Source organism: Herpailurus yagouaroundi, unplaced genomic scaffold, assembly GCF_014898765.1.
Source record: "Herpailurus yagouaroundi ecotype Mexico unplaced genomic scaffold, PumYag 159, whole genome shotgun sequence".
Classification (NCBI taxonomy): Eukaryota; Metazoa; Chordata; class Mammalia; order Carnivora; family Felidae; genus Herpailurus; species Herpailurus yagouaroundi.
This window is the reverse complement of record NW_024412400.1, coordinates 6246803-6268973: the sequence shown is the minus strand read 5'-3', so window position 1 is coordinate 6268973 and position 22171 is coordinate 6246803. Positions and strand designations below refer to the sequence as shown.

Below are 22171 nucleotides of genomic sequence, written 5' to 3'. Positions count from 1 at the left end.
ATAAATCTTGGCACAGTTTCTCTGTATTTTAAAAACATTTTAGGGGCACCTGGGTGGTTCAGTCGGTTGAGTGTCCGGCTTCGGCTCAGGTCATGATCCCACGGTTGGTGGGTTCAAGCCCCACGTCGTGCTCTGTGCTGACAGCTCAGAGCCTGGAGCCTGCTTCAGATTCTGTGTCTCCCTCTCTTTCTGCCCCTCCCCTGCTCATGCTCTGTCTCTTTCTCTCTCTCTCTCTCTCTCTCTCAGAAATAAACATTAAAATAAATAAATAAATAAATAAATAATAGAAAAAACATTTTGAAGCTGTGCTCAAGTCTAGCTTTTGTTTTCTAAAAGTATTTAATGTATCTCTTCAGTTTAAATGTTTATTCACTTTCTGACTAAAACAAGCAAGATTTCATTTTCCTAAAAAAAGATGCAATTCTTTAATATTTTTAAAGGCTTAGATGTAAGATTACGTTGACTCAAAAAAAAAAAAAAAAAAGGTAAGCAATTATAAAAAGAGTTAACAGTTGGAACATGTTTGAAAATTATCCCCCAGGAAACATGCTGAGTCCTAGGCTGGAAAAATTGGGCACTGTTCCAGTAAACCTAAGACGAGGAGAGACAGAAAGGTACATTTAATAGATAGATGTCCCACCCAGCTACATGTCCTGCCCCTTCTGAGATCAGGATATACACTCCCTGCAGAAGAAACGGGGATTTCTTAAAAAATATACATTCATTCTGCTCAGGAGTAGCAGAAAGGATGGGCTGGCATACAGGTATGGATGAAAGAATTAAGTAGACAAAGTATTGCTATTCATCAGAGGACTTTTCAGCAAAACATTAAAAACTCTGTATTATACATTTTTGTAAGTTACAAATAAAGAAAATTATGCTATAGGTGATCAATAATGAAAGATACAGTATTACCTAATATTCCCATATCTGTCCATACTGAAAGAACCATGCTTGACCACCATCTTGAAAGGTGGTTGGTGTTAGCAAGGATTCCAACCATCATATGAACAAGGCCTTTAACAAAGCAATCCAGTTTCTCCAGTGTGTCACTAATGGGATTGAAACAAAAAGGTGATTCTGGCTACACTGAAAAGCATCAAATAACATGGGATTATTATTAATGACTCAATTTCTTGTGCATCTACATGTCAGCACAATTATATATAGATGCTTGACGTACGTCATCTCAATTACTACTCCCCAATACCTAAAATACAGAAAGGTATCCCCATTTGACAGAAAAGTTAACAGGTTCAAAGGGTTTAAATAATTTGCCCAATGACATAAACCGGCTAAGTAGGAAAGTTGGAATTTAATTCTAAAGCCTATGCTCTTTCCTTTATGGCCTCGCTAGGGAAGTCAAGTGTTCAATTCTAAAATGGAAAATCATGCTCCTACACAAAATACATATGCAAACAAAAACCAAGCAGCACAGTGATGGGAAGGTCGGGTGGCTCCATCACTCACTAGTCCTCCCAATCTCACCACAATTCAAATCCATGCTTTGGCAAAATGTCTAATTTACTACATGACTTGGGCCTTCAGATAACCATAACAACAAAATGTCCAATCTAGTGACAATGGTCTGCTTCTGGCCATCAGTAATACTTACATTTTATTCTAAGGACTTAAGCAGAAATAACTGTATACATATGGCAGGATAAAGCACCATAATTAATCATAATACTGGGGACCAAAATTTTCTGTATAAGAGAAAAGAGATTCACGTATAATTTCAAAGAAGCTTCAAAAGTCTATAATGTTAAACACGAAATGGAAATATTAATTCCAAATCATAATTTTTAATATATTTCTAAGCTCTTTCAACTAGAAGTGATGATAATGATGTAGCAATGACCAAACATCCTACTTATGCTTTCTAAATACCTTTCCCCTAACAAAAATCAGAACTCCTTGGAGTATTGGCTAATTGTGGATCTAGGAAAAGTAATATAAACGTGACCCTAGGAAATCCTGAACCAAAAAACAAGGAAGTAACCAAAGACTAACGCATTCATGTCAAAAGGACATAGGAATAAGCTTAAAGGGAGTCCTAATGACAAAATTTTGGATGACCTGAGCATCCAGAGAAGAGAGTAAAACTACATTGAAAGACACTAAATCTATAAAATTCCTTGTGTCTATGATGACACTCAAAAAAAAATGAAAGCCTTACCCAACAGGAAAAAGGAAAAAAACAAACAAACCCTATTTGCTACCACTGGAGGTGAGTATTAAATCAACTCTTTACTCTGAAAATTAGTACTGAAAAAAAAATCAATTATTTATCTTGCATTTTTAGTAGGAACCACAATACAGATTACCCAAAGAGCTCCAGTTAATGAGGTAAAATTCCTTTACACAGAACAATGCCAAGTTTACAAATGTAAAAGAAAGGATGCAATGAGAAAAGTCACCATTCTGCAATCACTGACAGAATAATTAATTCAAACAAGGACTGTGAATGGATGCTAAAATCATTAAAAGAAAGAGTAAGGGGGGAGGGCGCCTGAGTGGCTCAGTTAGTTAAGCGACTGACTCTGGGTTTCGGCTCAGGTCATGATCTCACGGTTGGTGGGACTGAGTCCCACGTAGGGCTCTGCGCTGACAGTGCAGAACCTGCTTGGGATTCTCTCTCTCTGCCCCTCCCCTGCTCATGCCCTCTCTGTCTCTCTGTCTCTCTCTCTCTCTCTCTCGCCATCTCCAAAATAAACACATAAACTTTAAAAAATGGGGGAAAAAAAAAGGTGCGGGAACTGGATACTCTCAGTGCCCAAGTATCACCTCATAGATTACTCGCTAGCTGCAAAGGGGAACAAGTTAACTTTTCCATGGTGAGGTCTGGCTGTCAAAATCTCAAGCAATCAAAAGTCACATCACCATTAAAGATATAACCAGAAAGCAACGCTTCCTGGTGTGATGCACTATGAACACAGCATCACCCACAAAATACTGTCCAAAAATTTCTAACTTACATCGAATCAAGCCTTTGGGTCCAATTTTTAATTTGTAAGAAAGCAAGGGAAACAAATCGAGTTAAATATCACCAGGAAGAAATAACCAGATAAATCCAAAATGCGGGTCATTCCGTAAGAAGTTATTGTCAGACCCTTGACCAGAACCTTCAACAAGTTGCTGTCATGGCACAAAGGAAGCTGTGGGGAGCCATCAGAGATGGAGTGAGGCTTCAGAGGCATGGCGACCAAATGCAACGTGTGAAACCTGTCTCGGCTCATACCCTCCCATCTTTAGCAGATACTAAGTCCTCAGCATCTCCTCAAATGCCAGTGTGCACGAAAACCAAACCAGGAAAAAACCAACCGGATATTGTTATTACCTTTCCAACCAACGGAAGTTAGCGTTTCACCATACTCTACTCACCTCCACTTAGCAGCTTCATGACTAGCCACAGCTCATCTTTTACCACAAAAGACGTGTAGTAAGACACAATATTAGGATGATGGCACTGACTCATGGCTTGAATTTCTTTCTACAAGGAAGAGAAAACATGATTAATTTATTATACGCAAGCCTGAAACAACACTACAAGTGAGTGAATTCAGATTTGTAAATCCAAGACTGGCTTAAACCTCTGTGAGATCTCCATGGTGCTGACCTCCTTGAGAAGAGTTAAACGGAAAAAACCCCTCAGTTTCCCTCAGTCCATTCTGACTAGTCATTCCACTCATAATCTTTGAAACTAGAAACATGCACTACTTATCACAGCCTCACACAACACCGCAAAGGCGTCCGTGGGGACACACATTGTTACTTCAAGGTGCTCTTGAAAAAGCATCTTGGGAAATCTGGTTTTACAGCCATAGAGCATAATGACTAATCAACAGAGGGTGGTTTTTGTTTTGTTTTGCTTGTCTTAAAGTGTCTTTATTCTGTTTTTAAAATGTATTTTTATTATTGAAAGATAGTTGAAATACAATGTTGTATTAGTTCTAGGTATACAACACAGTGACTTGACAATTCTATACGTTACTCACTGCTCACCACGGTAAGTGTGGTCACCATACAATATTATTATAATATTATTGACTATATTCTCCATGCTGGACTTTCCATCTCTGTGACTTAGTTATTTATAACTGGAAGTTTATATCTCTCAATCTCCTTTATCTAGCTCACCCATCACCCCGCACCCCCACAGTGAGATTGTTCTCTGTATTTAGCAGTCTGTTTTTTGTTTGTTCTCGTTTTGTTTGTTAGATTCCACATGCAAGTGAGATCATACGGTATTTGTTTTTCTTTGTCTGACCTACTTCACTTAATATAGTATCCTCTAGGCCCATCCACGTTGCCACAAATGGCAGGACTCCATTATTTTTTATGTCTGAGTAGTATTCCACTATGTGTGTGTCTGTGTAAAAATCACATCTTTTTTATCCATTCATCTATAGATGGACACTTGGGTTGCTTCCAAATCTTGGCTATGGTAAGTAATGCTGCAATAAACACAGGGGTGCAAATATCTTCTCAAATTAGTATTTTCATTTTTAGGCGGTAAATACCCAGTAGTGGAATAATTACTAGATCATATGGTAGTTCTATTTTTAATTTTTTGAGAAGCTTCCATACCGTTTTCCACAGTGGCTATATCAGTTTGAATTCCCAGTAGTACACGAGGGTTCCTTCCCTTTTCTCCACATCCTCACCAACACTTATTTCTTGTCTTTTTGATTTTAGCCATTCTGACAGGTGTGAGGTGGTTTTGATTTGCATTTCCCTGATGATGAGTGATGTTGAGCATTTTTCATGTGCCTGTTGGTCATCTGTAGGTCTTCTTTGGGAAAATGTCTATTCAGGTAGAGGTTCCTTTTTGGTTTGTGCGTTTTGTTTTATTTTGAAAATATCATTTCATCCCATTTTTGTGAATTAATTAACAATTCTCACTCTGAAAAGAAATCTCCTGAAGCAGGACAAGGTCATAAACTAAATCCAAAGTAGAAACCTGAGCACCCTCTAAGTTTATCTACAACCTTGGGGTTATGCATTTAAATTAGGCTGGGTGAGATAAAATGCCTCATATAGCCCTGAGTGCTCTGGGCCCTGCCTACCTCTCCAGTCTCAATCCTACTCCCTTCACTGACCGTACCCCAAAATACCCTCTACAATCCAGCCACAGTAAACTTCAGGTGAGCACGCTTCTTCAACCATGGATATTTAACCCTATTGTTCCCTATGCCTCAAATAGATTTCCATCATTATTTTACCCTAGCTAAAAATGCCAATTCTTCCTTCTGATCTAGCCAAAATATCATTTCCACCAGTTCCCCAAGGTTGCTTCCAAACTCCCTGTGTATCTCTTTATATCACAGCCCATAGGTACTGGATAGTGCATTGGGTACTTACTTATCTGTTCCTCCCTGGTGGACTGAGAGCTCCTGAAAGCAAGTACTTCCAAAAGTGGATCCCTAAATGCAAGCTGGTGCATATTACACACACACACACACACACACACACACACACACACACACACTGGGCTATTAGCCTAAAAAAGAATGACATCTTGCCATTTGCAATAACATGGATGGCCCTAGAGGGTATAATGGCCAAGTGAAATATGTCAGAGGAAGACAACATATGATTTCACTCATATACAGAATTTAAGAAACAAAACCAAGAAAATAGACAGACAAAAAAACAGACTCTTAAATACAGAGAACAAATTGGTGGTTGCCAAAGGGGAAGTGTGTGTGTGGGGGGGGGGGGGGGGGTGAAATAGATAAAGGGAATTAAGAGTATACTTATCGTGAGCACTGAGTATTGTACAAAATTGTTGAATCGTTATACTGTACTCCTGAAACTAATATATAACAGTGTTTGTTAATTATACTTGAACGTTTAAAAATCCACACAAAAAAGTAGATTCCCTAAACACTGCAGAACTTATCATATTATATAGTAACTGCTTATTTATTTTTCTGTATCCTTCACAAAACTTTAAGCTCAATGAAAGCTAAGACTCTGTATTCATGGCACTTAACACTGTGCCTGGTGCACAGTACACCTTCGACAAATATTTATCGAATGAATTAAATATTATTTCATACAACTTTTTACTTATGCAATTACTGTACTTGCCCTATGCCCTCGGTCTTTGTACAGCAGAACCAATTGTGTAAAAGTTGCCCATAGGCTCTGATTCAAAAGCAGTGCTCTGTGAACCTTAGTTTTTCTTATCGTTTCTACTTGAATGTAAATTCCTTTATAGCCAAGGACCTTGCCGTACGCATTTTTCCAACCTCCAAAGTCACCAACACAGTCTTCTGTACTAAAACCTAAGTAAAACTAAAGTCAGCACCTGCCTGTTGACATAGTGCTATGAAGATTAAAGGAGATGAGAAGTACATATGAGAGGGAATATATAGGACAACATATATTGCCAGCAAGTTGTAAAGATAGCACGTTACAAGAATCCTCCGGAAAGAACAATGAAGGTAGGCAAGAAGTCCTTGCAAAGGAGGTAAGAACGAGGTTTAGTGCGGTGGGATATAGGGAAACAACAGTAGAAGGTGAGAGGCACACACCACACGAAAGATGAAATACGCCAAGACACATTTTAGGATGCAATGAGTAAACCTGTCTAAGGCAAGCAGTTCATGCTTTCAACGGACATTTACCAATGTGCCAGGCGCAGTGCTAGGTGCTTGACTACGAGGGTGAGCCCTCATGAAACTTACAGTCGAGTGAAGAAGTCAGACCAATACTAATTTAACAACACACAATGATAAATAGTTTGATAGGAGAAGTGCTAGATACTACGTGATTTCACTGGAGGCCAATTATCAAAAAATAGGAGTGATAATCAGGGATGGCTTCCTGTAAGTTTTACAGGTTTGACTGTTGAGTTACTTGGGACCGTATCATAAAGGACTGTGTAAGTGTGTTCAAGAATTCAGGCTTCATCTTAACAGCAAAGGGAAGGCATCAGAGGTTTAACTATATATGCCATTTCATTAAAACACTCTAGCTACAATTAGAAAATAAGTGTGGGAAGGCGAGACTAGAGGCAATGATACTGCCTAAGGCTGTTGCTATGACCTGGGTGAGGGACAATGGTGGCCTGAAAAATTATAAATAACTACTCGGTTTGGGTATTTACACTGTGGTTATGTTACTGTCAGGAGAACCTGGGTGAACAGCATACAGGAACTTTCTGTACTTCTTTTGCAACTCTTCTAGAAGTTTAAAACTATCTCAAAATATAGTTTTAGGGGCGCCTGGGTGGCTTAGTCTGTTGAGCGTCCCGCTCTTGATCTCGGCTCAGATCCGGGTTCATGAGACTGAAGCCAGGATCAGGCTCTGGGCTGACAATGTGGAGCCTACTTGGGATTCTCTCTCCCTGCCCTTCCCCGACTTGTGCACATGTTCTCTCCCTCTCAAAATAAACATCCAAAAATAATTTTAAAAAACAGAATGCTAAAAAAAAAAAACAAGTGGCAATATGAATGGAAAGACAGGGAGGAGTCAAGAGCTATGCTGAAGAAGTATAAACCATAGGACTTGGTGACTCACTGGATGAGGGAGGTAAGACAGTGTGAAAATTCATGCACAGAGTTGGGGTCAAACTGTCCAATGTCTTAAATTGAAACTAAGGGTTTTCAGCTTTACTCTGGGGCGTGGCGGGGGGGGGAGGAGGTGGGCAGGGACAGCTCACAAAGGGTCTTCTAACAGGAGACTATCAGAGAACCATCAAATTCAAAAACCGAAAGGGCCTTAAAGATTTCTTTCCTTCTCATCTGTTCCTTTAAGGGGTGGGAGGGAGGGTTCCTTTATCTTAACTCCCACTGAAATTATCCTTTTCCCTTTCAGTTCAAAAGGAAAAATATGTATGTAAGTGTTTTGCAAGAGTGCTATATTCCTGACTCAATTTTCCCAGTGGCTCCCTTCCACATCAAAACGAATTCCACCCCCCTACTGAAAGTGCTTTCTTGACAGTCCGTTACCTGCTGCTGCCACAGCTTTTGTGTGGACTTTGTTCTCCACCGGAAGCTCTCAAGTATTGCTTAACGATCACTTTTCATTCCTGGAACGCATCTCCATTTGTAACATTTACTCGTGATTTTCTGATTACCCCAATGCAAGCAGTTTTCATCTGTTTCACACCATTCAGTCAGGCCCCCAAGTGATGTTAAGTTATTCACTCACACAGAGTGAACACAATAAAGTCCCTGCCCTCATGGAATGCTCAATATGAAACGAACAATTCTTCCATCTATCGAATGTCTGAGCAGGGGGCACCTGGGTGACTCAGTTGGTTAAGCGTCCAGCTCTTGGTTTTGGCTCCGGTCACGATCTCGTGGTTCTTGAGTTTGAGTCCCGCATCAGGCTCTGCGCTGACGGTGTGGAGTCTGCTTGGAATTAGGTCAGATCTCTCTGACCCTCTGCTGTTCTCTCTCTCTCTCAAAATAAATAAATAAACTTTAAAAAATAAATAAAATAAAATAATAAAATGTCTAGGGAATGTGCCTTCCTTTCCATTATTACTGTCACTGCCTGAATTTAGAATCTTAATACCTCTTTGTATGGCCCAGTGTACCTCAAATTATGGGCTGCAACCCACATGGGCCAGGAAACAAACTTAAGTAGGTAATGTTAGAAACAAAAAAAGAAATAGAAAATCAGTGTGTGTCCCACATAATTAAAATTATTTTATGAAAACGTTTCAGGGATATTAATATTTATGAATATATACATAAAAAGAATTCTTTCCCAACTCTACACCCCTGCCTGGTAAGGTTTCTATCTCTGTTCAAAGTATCCCCCAGCTCTGGTGGGCCAGAACACAAACATCTCCACGGAGGTCTCCATTTTTGTAACCAGGAGGATGCCTCCTCTCTTACTTCAAAGTACTTAATACCTCTTCCAGGTGTTTGTCATGCTTGGCCTTGTATAGGACACAAGAGTCTTAAATTTTTTTTTTCCCCCCAAATAGGCTTCATGCCCAGGGTGGAGCCCGTTGCAGGACTTGAACTCATGACCAAGACCTGTGCTGAGATCAAGAGTCAGACACTTAACCGACTGAGCCAGCCAGGCATCCCAAGAGTTTTAACTCTTCAACTGGATTGTGAGCCTCCTAGTAGATAGAAAGACATTTTAAGTCTCTTCATGTTCCCCTCAAGTGTTTGTCCAATGAATCTAGTCCTAGTATCTACCAGAGAAGAGAAAAAGCTCAAAATACTGCATAGTGTGCCTGTGAATAGTATCTCTGGAGAAAATAAATGTAGTAAAATTTGACAGCTGATTTCCCAGTCACACTTAGCAAAGGCTGTCAGACACGAAAACATTTTGACAAAAGAAAGGAGCGCTATACTGCCTCCTCACTGATAACTGTCACACAGGATACGCACCTATAATCTGGTTCGCGTCAGCACCCTTTCTACGTTATTGTAAAGATAATTTTGAAAAAAAAAATTAAAAATCACAACACCAAAAGTTTGGTATGTTGATCTAAAAGATTTTTAAGATAAACTTAAAGGGCTTCTCGACTCTCAGAAACAGAGCCCTTCTCACTCAGATCTCAGCTCCTGACCCTACAAATACCACACATAAATCCAACATTCTTTATATTCCTGATGTTTCTTCAGGCTTTGGTGGGACCTTACTTGTTTGCGCCCCCAAAAAGCCAATTATCTTAAATGTGCTTTACTACAAGTCACTCTCCTCCTCCCTTCACTTATTTGTCAAATATATAAATACTATATTTGCAATCTAAAGCTTATTGGACTAGGTGGGCAAAATGATGGAGATCTAACCTATTTCTTTTTTTTTTTTTTTTTTTCTCATTAAACTTTCGTTTTAGTGGGTCTCAAAATTCTGTGACAGGTTTTTGGCCAAATTGTTTCCATTAAAAAGTACTGATTTTAAAAACTAGTAACTTAAAACTGCCACACACACAAAAAACAAATGGTCCACAAAACATTCTCCTTTCCTTCTGAAGGTTTTCTGATGCATTGCTGTCATTAACCAGTTGTTTACTATTCAACTTAAATGGCCAACGGATACAAACAGTTTTGAGACCGTTCTTCCACCACTGATTAAGACTGGGGTGGCAGGTATTGGGGATAATATTCATTTAGCCTTCTGAGCTTTCTGGAAGACTTGGTGACTCTGCCAGCTCCAGCTGCCTTCTTGTCCACCGCTTTGATGACACCCCCAGCAACTGTCTGTCTCATGTCACCAACAGCGAACAGCCCAGAGGAGGTCAGAGAAGCTCTCGACACCCATGGGCGTGCCAGGAACCATATCAACGATGGCAGCGTCACCAGATTTCAAGAACTCAGGACCATCTCCCAGCTTTTTTCCAGAACGACGGTCCATCTTCTCCTTCAGCTCAGCGAACTTGCGGGCGATGTGAGCTGTGTGACAGTCCAGCACAGGTGCATATCCGGCACTGACCTGGCCTGGATGGTTCAGGATAATCACCAGAGCTGGGAGGCCGGCTGCTTCCATTGGTGGGTCATTTTTGCTGTCACCAGCCACACTGCCACGACGAACATCTTTGACACATACGTTCTTGTCACTGAGGCCCACATTGTCCCCAGGAAGAGCCTCACTCAAAGCTTCATGGTGCATTTCAACAGACTTTACTTCAGTTGTAACACTGACTGGAGAAAAAGTGACCATCAGGCCTGCCTTAAGGACACCGGTCTCCACTCGACCCACAGGGACAGTACCAATACCACCAATTTTGTAGACATCCTGGAGGGGCAGACGCAAGGGCTTGTCAGTTGGACGAGCAGGTGGCAGAACGCAATCCAGAGTTCCAAGCAGCGTGGTTCCACTGGCATTGCCACTCTACACTTAACTTTCCATCCCTTGAACCAATGGCATGTTAGCACTTGGTTCCAGCATGCTGTCACCATTCCGACCAGAAATTGGCACCAATGCTACGGTGTCGGGGTTGTAGCCAATTTCCTTCATGTAGCCGCTGACTTCCTTAACGATTTCCTTGTATCTCTTCTGGCTGTAGGGGGGCTCAGTGGAATCCATTTTGTTACACCGACAATCAGTTGTTTTACACCCAGTGTGTAAGCCAGAAGGGCATGCTCACGGGTCTGCCCCTTCTTGGAGATACCTGCTTCAAATTCGCCTGAGAGGTGCCTGTAATCATATTTTTGATAAAGTCTCTGAGTCCCGGGGCATCAATGATGGTCATGTAGAACTTGCTGGTCTCAAATTTCCCCAGGGAGATACCAATGGTGACACCACGTTCACGTTTGGCTTTGTTTCTCCAAGACCCAGGTATACCTGAAGGAGCCCTTTCCCATCTCAGCAGCCTCCTTCTCAAATTTTTTGATAGTTCTTTTGTCAATCCCACCACGTTTGTAGATCAGATGACCAGTAGCGGTAGACTTGCCCGAACCTACGTGTCCAATGACGACGATGTTGATAGGAGTCTTTTCCCATTTTGGTTTAGGTTCAAGTGGTGGTTTTCACAACACATGTGTTCTGCAGGCAAACCCATGGCGAAAAAGCTAACCTATTTCTTTTACCAAGGTATGCCAAACACGCATTCCTCTACAAGTAAGGCCCTAGTATTAATACACAAATATTTCTTTCAAGATGTCAAACATCTGAGAACAGATGTTCTACTTTTGAAGCAAGATTATAATTAGTTAGCATTATGTGAAGTAGAAAACGATAGACCTGACTCAGAAAGACCCGATTTTTAATCCGGACCCTGTCACTTATCGTAGGATTTACTTCCTTCATCTAAAATGTAGCTACTACCTGTCTCATGGGAGGCATTTAGGAGGGTAAAGTACACTTAAGTGCCTATCACTGAAAAGATGTTTGCTATTATGGTCATATGAACACAGTCAAGTTATTTAAACTTTGAACTTTCATTTCTTTAATCATAAAGTAATAAATAATAAGACTTTCATTCACCTGTAAGCTCTCCTTAAGGGTTATGTAAAGTAACTGACAAATGATACAAATTCATACTGGACTTCTCAAATTCCAGTCTTAATTATATAGGTTAAAAATTTTGTTTCTCCTCAAGGGGCACCTGCGTGGTTCAGTCAGCTAACTGTCTGACGTTAGCTCGGGTCATGATGTCACAGTTTGTAAGTTCGAGTCCCGCATCAGGCTTGCCACTGTCAGAGCCCATTTCAGATCCTTTGTCCCTCTCTCTCTGCCCCTCACAGGTGCTATCCCTCTCTCTCTCTCTCTCTCTCTCTCTCAAAAATTAACGTTAAAAAAAAAAAATTGTGTTTCCTCAAAAGAATTAGTTTACGATTTATAGCCTTTTTGTATGATCACTGTAGTTCAATATCCAAATGATGCTCTAAGGGGTTGCGGACATCCGTAAATCCAAGATCACTGTGTAGGATTTCCAGCAGCATCTCCCTTCAAGTATATGTTCTCTCACCAGAGAGGCTCAAGATCATACCAGAAACTTTCTTTTTCAGCTTCTGCTCATACATTACCAACTCCTAAAGAAATGCATCTGTTTCCTCTGCTGAAAGTTCAATGTGTAATTCTATTATCCCTTTTCCTTTTATTCCAGTCTTCCCTAATACTCAGTGCAGGTTACACCAGAAATTAAATCCAGTCTGGGAGCGGAAAGACTTCTGGACTGGCAGATCATCCCAGGCCTAACTCCTGCCTTTCTATCACTAACTGCACATGATCTTAGACAAATACTTAAGAAATACTTAGACAAATATTAGTTCACATTTGCATGGCAGTTTATAGTTTTCAGGTACTGGGTCATTTGATCCTCAAGAAAAACCTCATGGAGTACACAAAACAGATATTATTATTTCCATTTTAAGCCAAAGAAACTGAGGATTTACAAAGTGAAATGATTTGAAAATCTACCTCATGTCTTATTGCTGAAACTGACTACACACCCACAGCTCTGGGTGTCAGGGCTCATAAAAGAAGTACAAAACAATCTCTGTGTGACTAGCTTTTAATGCCACAGAACATCTCTTGTAGCTACTATTCCTTGAGTCTCCCTTTCCTCTCTTTTTCCCCAGCCTTTGGAGAAGGCAATGCTGCCTGGGGGTCATTCTGCCTCTCACCTTGCATCAATGGTCAGAATGCAGACTGGTACCATGTTCCTGGGAGGCCAAAGCCTTTTCAAGCATATTCCACTCAACCCAGGTATCATAACTGCATGATACCAGCATGATACTAGTTTAAGGAAAGAGACGAGTAAGGAAGCAAGGTTTATAACAATAAAAAAGAGAAAAAAATTGTCCAATACCAGAAATAGGTTAAATAAAATGTGGTCTACCTACGTAATGGAAAAGCACACACATACTGAAAAGCATTTTAATTCATACATATAGACACAGAAAAATTTGATTAAATTTTCAATGAAAAGAACAAGTAGATGGCTACATTATCATAAAAATACAAAGATATTTAAATGTACACAGTCTAAAAAACTATATAGCAAGTATTAATCTCAGAATGAGAGGATTACAACTAATTTTTTTGTTTCCCTGGATTTTTATAAATTTTACAATAAACAGTACTTAATTTATAATATTTTACTTATTTTACAAATTTACAAAAAACATTACTTAACCTTTTTTTTTAGAAAAGCAATAAAAAAATTTCTGGTTATTTTTCACTCCAACACGAATATACATAGAAGTGTATTTCTCCAAGTAATAAATAGGAGATGTGCATACCAGGAGTTCATCCATGCTAGTCTGACATTTCTCAAGGTTTATCCGTTTGATTGCCACTTTCTCCTTTTTAGGGGCACAGTACGCTGCCTGGACCACAGCCGTTGCTCCGCTCCCTAAAGATAAATACATAAATGAGTAAATGAATAGATGAATAGATAAGAACATGACATTTCTAATTCCCACACAATTTAACAAGAGAATAATCCTTATCTTATTCCTACACTCAACAACAGATGACACCCTAAAAAGCAGGGTGTCAATAAAAGCAAAGGCCTTTGACCATTTCATAGAATTGCTAATAAATATTGGCAGGGAGGAAGAATCAAAAGGCTACAGGTCCAGTTCCTGAGTATGATGGCACAGGGTCACATTTCCCTGCTCCTCTCTTCTGAATACAACTGAATACCCTAGAAAGAATTCATCAGACAATCATAAGATGACCCTAAAAGTAGAAGGTGGATGAGACAGGGGCCTTGGGATGTGAGGAAAAGCACCACTGTGAGTTCACTGGGTTTTCCTTTTATCTCCCATATATCCATGGCTGGGCACAAGAACAGCCTGAAACCGGGAACCACCAACACAGACGGACAAACAAGAAAATCTTGCTTTTTGGCCAAAGACTGTGAAGGGGGAAGCTTAGCAGAGACCTAGAGGGAAGACAGACTCCCCAGTCCTTATCCCGGACAGTGGAGGATCCCCAGTCATCACAGCATCAGCATCAGCATCAGCAGGGTCTCCACCCCAGCCCCAGACAGAAGCAGACCAGATTTGCCCCACCTGGGGCAATGTCCAGGCAATCTGCCCTTAGCAGTAGCAGAGATGGGGACCCACACCCACCAGTCAGCGCAAGCAGCACCTGTAGAGATCAAGCAGGACTTCCTGTGATGCCAGAATAATAAAGAAGAGAATAGCAATGCAGAGCTCGGAAAACTAAATTATCATAGGAATTACCCAGCTCACAAAAGCAGGCCAGAGGGGGTATAGCTCAGTGATAGAGCATATGATCGCACAAAAGCAGGCCAGGACCTACACACTAAACCTAAATGGAGTTATTGCCTACTAAAACAGAAGACTTAAACAGGATCAAGAGTTGCCTCATATTAGTATCTTAAATGCCCAGGATAACATTTTTTTTAATCGCACACCAAGAATCAGGAAAAACACACTTGAATGAGAGAGAGAACCACACTGATGTCAACACCAAAGTGAATCACAATTTGGAGTTATCCGACAAAAATGTTAAAGCAATCATCATAAAAATGCTTTGATAAGCAATTAAGAATTCCCCTAAATAAAAAAAAATAGAAAATTTTAGCAAAGAATCAGAAGTTATTTTTTTAAAACTACCAAATGGAAATTATGTGTACAACTGAAATATGCAATTTCCAAAATAAAAAAGTGCTGGATAGGCTTAATAGTACCTATTAGATACTAATTAGATACTAATAGATGATGGAGGACAAATTTGGTGAACTTGAGGACAAGATCAATAGTATACTCAATCTAAACAACAGAGAGAAAATGGACTGAAAAAAAACCAAAAAGAAAGAAAAAGAGAAAGAATAGAAGCTCAGGGAACAGTGGATAATAACAAAAAATCTAATGTCCATGCGGTAGGTAGAATAATGGTCCCCCACAAAGTGTCCATGTCCTAACCTTTGAAACCTGTGAATGTTACCTTATATGGCAAGAATATTATGTGTTATTATGTTAAATTAAGAATGAGAAGATGACCCTGGATAATCTGGGTGGGCCCAATGTAATTATAAGGGTCTTTCTTTATAAGAGGGAGGCAGGAGAGTCAGAGTCAGAGAAGAAGAGATAACGGAAGCAGAGGTCAGAATGATGGGACCACGAGCCAAGGAGCAGGTACTGATATATGTAACAGCATGGCTAACCTTGAAACCATTATGCTGTGTGAAATAAACCAATCAAAATTGTATGACTCCATTTATATGAAATGTCCAAATCAGGCAAATCCATACAGAAAATATATTACTAGTTGCCAGGGGCTAGGAAAAGAAGACAATGAAAGTTACTGCTTAAGAGGAACAGGATTCTTTCTGGGATAATGAAAATGTTCTGGCTTTAGACAGAGGTTGCAAAATCCTGTGACTATACTAAAAAAAAAAACCACTGAAATGCATACTTTTAAAATGGTGGGTTTTGGGGCACCTGGGTGGTTCAGTGGATTAAGCGTCTGACTCTTGATTTCAGCTCAGGTTGTGATCTCAAGATTCATGATACCGAGGGGCGCCTGGGTGGCTCAGTCGGTTAAGCGGCCGACTTCGGCTCAGGTCACGATCTCGCGGTCCGTGAGTTCGAGCCCCGCGTCGGGCTCTGTGCTGACAGCTCAGAGCCTGGAGCCTTTTTCAGATTCTGTGTCTCCCTCTCTCTGACCCTCCTCCCTTCATGCTCTGTCTCTCTCTGTCTCAAAAATAAATAAAACGTTAAAAAAAAAAATTAAAAAAAAAAAAAGATTCATGATACCGAGTCCGAATCAGGCTCCATGTTGATAGCATGGAGCCTGCTTGAGATTCCCCCCCTCCCCCGCCTCTCTCTCTCTCCCCACACCCTCTTTCTGCCCCTCCCCACTGGCACAAGTGTGTTTTCTCTCTCTCTCTCAAAATAAATAAACATTAAAAAATAAATAAATAAATAATAAATAAAATGGTGGATATTATTATGTGACTTTTACCTCAAATTTTTAAAAAAGAGAATACCACAAACAACTTTTGTTCATAATTCCACAACTTAGAAAAAATGGGCCAATTCTTTGAAAACAACTATCAAAACTCAGCCAAGATGAACTAGATAAACTGAATAATAGTAACCCTATTAAAGAAATCAAATTTGTAATTGAAAAGTTCTTAAAAAAATAATCCCCAGAACTTTACCAAACACTGACAAAAGAATTAACAGTCATTTTACATGTTTTCTAGAAATGGAAGAAGTGGGAACAGCCCCCAACCCATTTTATGAAACCAGTCGTTACCAATACCAAAACCAGACAAGGACATCAAAGAATTAAGAAAACTACGGACCAATGTCTCTCATGAAATTAACTGTAAAATCCTTAACAAAATATTAACACATTGAACCCAAAATAGCTAATGCACCACAACCATGCACCATGTATTCCAGGTATGTGAGGCTGATGACACATTATGAAAGAAAAAGAAATCACTGCAACACATTATATCGACAAGCCAAAGGGGGAAAAAAATCATGTATCAACTGACACAGAAAAACATCCTTAAAAAATTCAACACCATTCATAATAAAAGGCTCTCAGCAAACTAGGAAGAGGGGAGCTTCTTCAACCTCATAAAGAACACCTACAAAAAACCTTACAGCAAACAACATACTTAATGGTGAATGACTGAATACTTCTGAACTGGGAAAAAGGCAAGGCTGTCCATTCTCATCACTCTTAGGCAACACAGTACTAGATACCCATAATTATAAAGCAAGAAAAAGAAATAAAAAGCACCCAAGTTGGAAAAGAAGAAATAAAACTGCCCTTATTTTAGATGACATGATTGTCTATAAAGAAAACCCCAAGAAATCTAGAAGCTCCTAGAACTTGTAAGACAGTTTAGCAAGGTTGCCAAAAAAAAAAAAAAAAAAAAAAAAAAATCAACACAAGAAACCAACCCCACTTCCATATGTGAACAACAAATAAGTGGAAACCTGTTCCCCCAAAATGAAATACTGTATGAATGAAATGGTATAAATCCAACAAAATATGAAGAGGATCTGTACGCTGAAAATACACACAATAGAACAAAGAACCAAGAAATAGATTTACACAAATAAGCCCTGCTGATTTTTTTTTTTTAATTCACCTCCAAATTAGTTAGCATATAGTGCAACAGTGATTTCAGGAGTAGATTCCTTAACGCCCCTTACTCATTTAGCCCATCCCCCCTCCCACAACCCCTCTAGTAACCCTGTTTGTTCTCTATATTTAAGAGTCTCTTCTGTTTTGTCCCCCTCCCTGTTTTTATATTATTTTTGTTTCCCTTCCCTTATGTTCATCTGTTTTGTCTCTTAAAGTCCTCATATGAGTGAAGTCATATGAAGTTTGTCTTTAACTGATTAATTTCACTTAGCATAATACCCTCCAGTTCCATCCACGTAGTTGCAAATGGCAAGATTTCATTCTTTCTCACTGCCAAGTGGTATTCCATTGTGTATATACACCACATCTTCATTCATCCACCGATAGACATTTGAAGCCCCACTGATTTCTGACAAAGGTGCAAAAGCAATTCGTTGGAGATGGATAAGCTATCAGAATGGCTTAACAAAAATGTTTTTTAAAGTGATTAATCACTTTATTATTATTGATATTATCACTATTATTATTAATAATATTAGTAGTAGTATTAACCAAGGTGCCTAGGTGGCTCGGTCGATTAAGTGTTTGACTCTTGATTTTGGCTCAGGTCGTGATCTCAGTTTGTGAGATCAAGCCCCACATCGGGCTCTGTGCTGACAGCACGGAGCCTGCTTGGGATTTCTTTCTCTCCATCTCTCTCTGCCCCTCCCCTGTTCGTGCTCGCTCTCTCAAAATAAATAAACATTAAAAAAAATAAAACAAATAAAGTGATAACAGTAAATGCTGGTGAAGACGTGATGAAACTGGATCATTCCTACATTGCTAATGATTAATACAAAAAAAAAAAAAAACATGGTACAGTCATTCTGGAGGATAGTTTGGCCGTTTCTTTTAAAACTGAAAGTGGACTTGTACAACTCAGCATTTTCACGCTTGGGTATTTATCTCACAGAAATAAAAACAGATGTTCACACAGAAACCTACATATAAACGTTCATAGCAGCTTTATTCATAATAGCCTCAAACTGGAAACTACCCAAATATCCTTCCACAGGTGAATGGTTAAACAAACTATGGTACACCCATAGAGAGAAATACTACTCAGCAATAAATATGAACAAGTTATTAATACACACATTACATGGATGAACCTCAAGAGCATTACGCTGAGTAAAAAAAGCCACTTTCAAAAAGTTACATATTTTATGACTCCACTTATAACAAATAAGTACAGTGCACATATAACTACGAAACTGAGTAAGTTTACTGGATTGTTAAAATATATATACATATGCCTAGGCTTATTAATAAGATAATCTTCAAACACCATTCACACAATGTCATTCATCAAATCACTAAACCACAGCAGCTACTTAATACTGTACCACTTGATAACTGAACAAGCTGTTTTTCTGTGCCCCAGATGAAATTTAATTATCCCCATCTCCATGCCTCTATAAAAGTCCTTCACTTTGCTTTCTACATATTAACACATACTTGTGCCTCCTTTCAAAGTCCAACTCACAGCCCAGCTAACTGAAAAAATTCTTAGATTCAAACTTCAGCCCCACTGCTGTCAGGAGAGTAAGTCTTCATTTCCTGACTATGTGCCTGGGACATATAGATGCCCAATAAATGTCTCTATTGTTCATTTCCTTGCCCTTTATCTTCTTGTAGGATGTTTAAACTGTTACATTACCGTGTCTCCTCAAGTATTTGGCATAGGGCAGGTTTACTATGTCTATAAGGTACTTAAGTCTTAACCAAAACACATGAGGAAGAATGATCCCCACCAACTCCCACATCTATACCCATTCCATTAAAATAGGTTTTGGATTTACCATTTTAATCGCTGATATGACCACAGACTAAACATTCTCCTGCACAAACACTCAGCCCTGAATAGAGATGAACTGTAAATACTTAAAAAAGGAAAAATGAGCAATCATTAAATTCTTCCCCCTTTCCTCTCCTTCGTCTCATCCTCTTCCCAAATAGTGATTTTATCAAAAAGTTGGCAGGAGAGACATGAGTCCATGTACTATGCAGTAATTATATTAAGAAAAAGCAACTTTGGGCAGAATGCTTCACGTAAAACGCAACATGCTTTCAATATCCTAGACATTTTCATGAAGAGCATGCACTTTAGAGAATGAGATATTTACTTTAATAAGATCCTATAACAGCCTGTAAAAAAGCTAATTATCTGATCATTTAAGAGAAGTAGAAGGCAATTTAACATCTGGGGCTTTAAAACTTAAATTTCTAAGTGGAAAAAAGCAAAGAGCAAAACACCCCACAAAAGGATATATACGTATTAAAGTTTTCTGAAAGGATCCATAGAAGCTATTAAGAGTAGCTAACAGAGACAGAGTGAAAAGACAGCAAAAGACAAAATAATACACAGTATTCTGTTCTTGAATGTCCATTTTCCCCAATTTACGAGTCATATTATTATGTATATTACCAGAAGAAATCATTTCCATTTTTATTATCTTAAAATATTCAGATATTCCAGAAGATTTCTGGATTTCTAGGAAAGAAATTTCAGAAATTTCTTTCTAGTAAAGAAAAAAAAGCTTGGTAATTTTGCAATCACTTTCAAATTACAAGTCAACTTACATGAACATCAGAACACGGCAAAGAAAGACCATCTTAAACACGAATTGAGAGCTGCCTTTGTTTATGGGGTCGAATGCCTTTGTTTATATGGTGAAATATATAAAAAAAGTCAGGATCGGGCACCACAGTAATTTAAATTTACTTCTTATAATCATCATTTATTTCAGTGTTAAAGTGATTTCAATTGCATTATTTATTATTCTTACATATTCCCTCCAATATTTACTTTAATAAAGACATACAATGTACAATAGATAACCCTTTCTAATACACAAAGTTTTCGATTTGAAAAATCTCTTCACAAAACCATAGTAAGATGACACTTCACACCCACTAGGATGGCTGCAATAAAAAAGACAGACTGTAAGAAGTGCTGCAAAGGATGTGGAGAACCTGGAACCCTCCGACACTGTGGGTGGGACTATACAATGACGTTCCCACCTTAGAAAAGAGTCTGGTGGGGTTCCTGGGTGGCCCAGTCAGTTAAGCATCTTGATTTGGGCTCAGGTCATGATCTGGCAGTTTGTGAGTTCGAGCCCCCCCCCCCCCCCCTCCTCTCTGACCAGCTTGTTTAGGCATTTGTCGCACGGGGCCCCCCCCCCCCCCCCCCATCAGGCTCTGTGCTAACAGTGCAGAGCCTGCCTGGTATTCTCTCTCTCTGCCCCTCCCTCAAAATAAATAAATAAACTTTTTAAAAAGCAGGGGTGGGGGAGGGGTGGTGCCTGAGTGGCTCAGTCGGTTAAGCATCTGACTTCAGCTCAGGTCGTGATCTCACGGTCCATGGGTTTGAGCCCTGCATCAGGCTCTGTGCTGACAGCTCGGAGCCTGGAGCCTGCTTCAGATTCTGTGTCTCCCTCTCTCTGCTCCTCCCCCGCTTGCACTCGGTCTCTCTCTCTCTCTCTCAAAAATAAATAAACGTTAAAAAAGTAAAAAAATAAAAAAATAAAGTCTGGCAGTTCCTCAAAATGTTAACCACAGAGTTACTATGCAATCCAGCACTTCAGCTCCTACGTGTATACGCAAGAAAACAAAAACATGTACACATACAAACTCTCACACAGACGTTCACTGCACTATTACTCATGGGAGCCCCAAAGTGGGAACAATCCAAATGTCCATCAGAACAGAATAGGAAAATGTGGTATATCCATACAATGGAATACTGGTCAACAATAAAAAGAAATGGGAGTACTGATACCTGCTACAACAGGGATGAACCTTGAAAACTTGGTAAGTAAATATGCCAGACACAAAAGGCCATATATGGTATGATTCCACTTATACAGACTGTCCAGAATAGGCAAATCCATAGATGCAGAGGTAGATTAGAAGATGCCAGAGACTAGAGGGGAAATGGGGACTAGGGGAAAATGAGGAATGCCGCTAATGGACAGGGTGCTTCTGAAGCTATGAAAATGTTCTGGAATTAGACAGTGGTGATGGATGCACAATTTTGTGAATGCACTGAATTGTTCACTTTAAATTGGCAAAGTTCATAGTATATGAATTATATCTCAATAAAGCTGTTACTAAAAAAAATCTCTTCAAGTATGACATCAAATTTCAAAGAGTATAAATGTGCTACAGACATTAAAATTTAAAGACAATTTACATATAATTATATAACTCAACAAAATCTGTTACATTTAAATCCATTTGAAAGTTCCAGACCAAAGCCAGGCATATATAACCATAGTCAATATGGACATGGATAAACCCAAATCATGATGATTAAAAAAATTTTTTTTTCAAAATTTATTTTGAGAGGGGGGAGGGGCAGGGAGGGGGGGAGAGAGAGAGAGAGATAGAGGGAGGGAAGGAGGGAGAGAGAAAGAGAAAGAATGAATTTTAGGCAAGCTCTGTGCTGAGAGCAGAGGCCCAAGTGCGGCTCAATCTCAAGATCCATGACACCATGACCTGAGCTGAAATCAAGAGTAGGGCGCTTAACCAACTGAGTCACCCAGGCACCCCACAACTCAGAATTATAATGAAGCAACAACTCTACACAAAGCTCATGTCATACAAAATTCAAAATAAA

The 22171-nt window shown here is 39.4% G+C and overlaps 1 protein-coding gene, 1 long non-coding RNA gene and 1 pseudogene across 3 annotated transcripts in view; 1 reads left to right on the top strand and 2 right to left on the bottom strand.

Annotated features, from left to right (window-relative positions):
- OXSR1 (oxidative stress responsive kinase 1) overlaps positions 1–22171 on the bottom strand; it is a 103478-nt gene that overhangs the window by 67833 nt on the left and 13474 nt on the right. The window contains exons 2-3 of one of the 2 annotated variants that reach the window (XM_040479800.1): positions 13668–13780; positions 3385–3493 (exon numbers count right to left, since the gene is read on the bottom strand). In XM_040479800.1, the coding sequence (XP_040335734.1) occupies positions 3385–3493; positions 13668–13780 (222 nt within the window). Of the gene's footprint in view, positions 1–915; positions 1152–3384; positions 3494–13667; positions 13781–22171 lie in introns of those variants that run through there. The other variant, XM_040479801.1, reaches the window with a different exon arrangement.
- LOC121033464 (elongation factor 1-alpha 1-like) lies at positions 9778–11107 on the bottom strand (annotated as a pseudogene).
- On the top strand, positions 11243–22067 carry LOC121033466 (uncharacterized). The gene is made up of 3 exons (XR_005791928.1): positions 11243–11358; positions 14521–14525; positions 22056–22067. It is a non-coding gene; the product is annotated as an uncharacterized LOC121033466 (long non-coding RNA).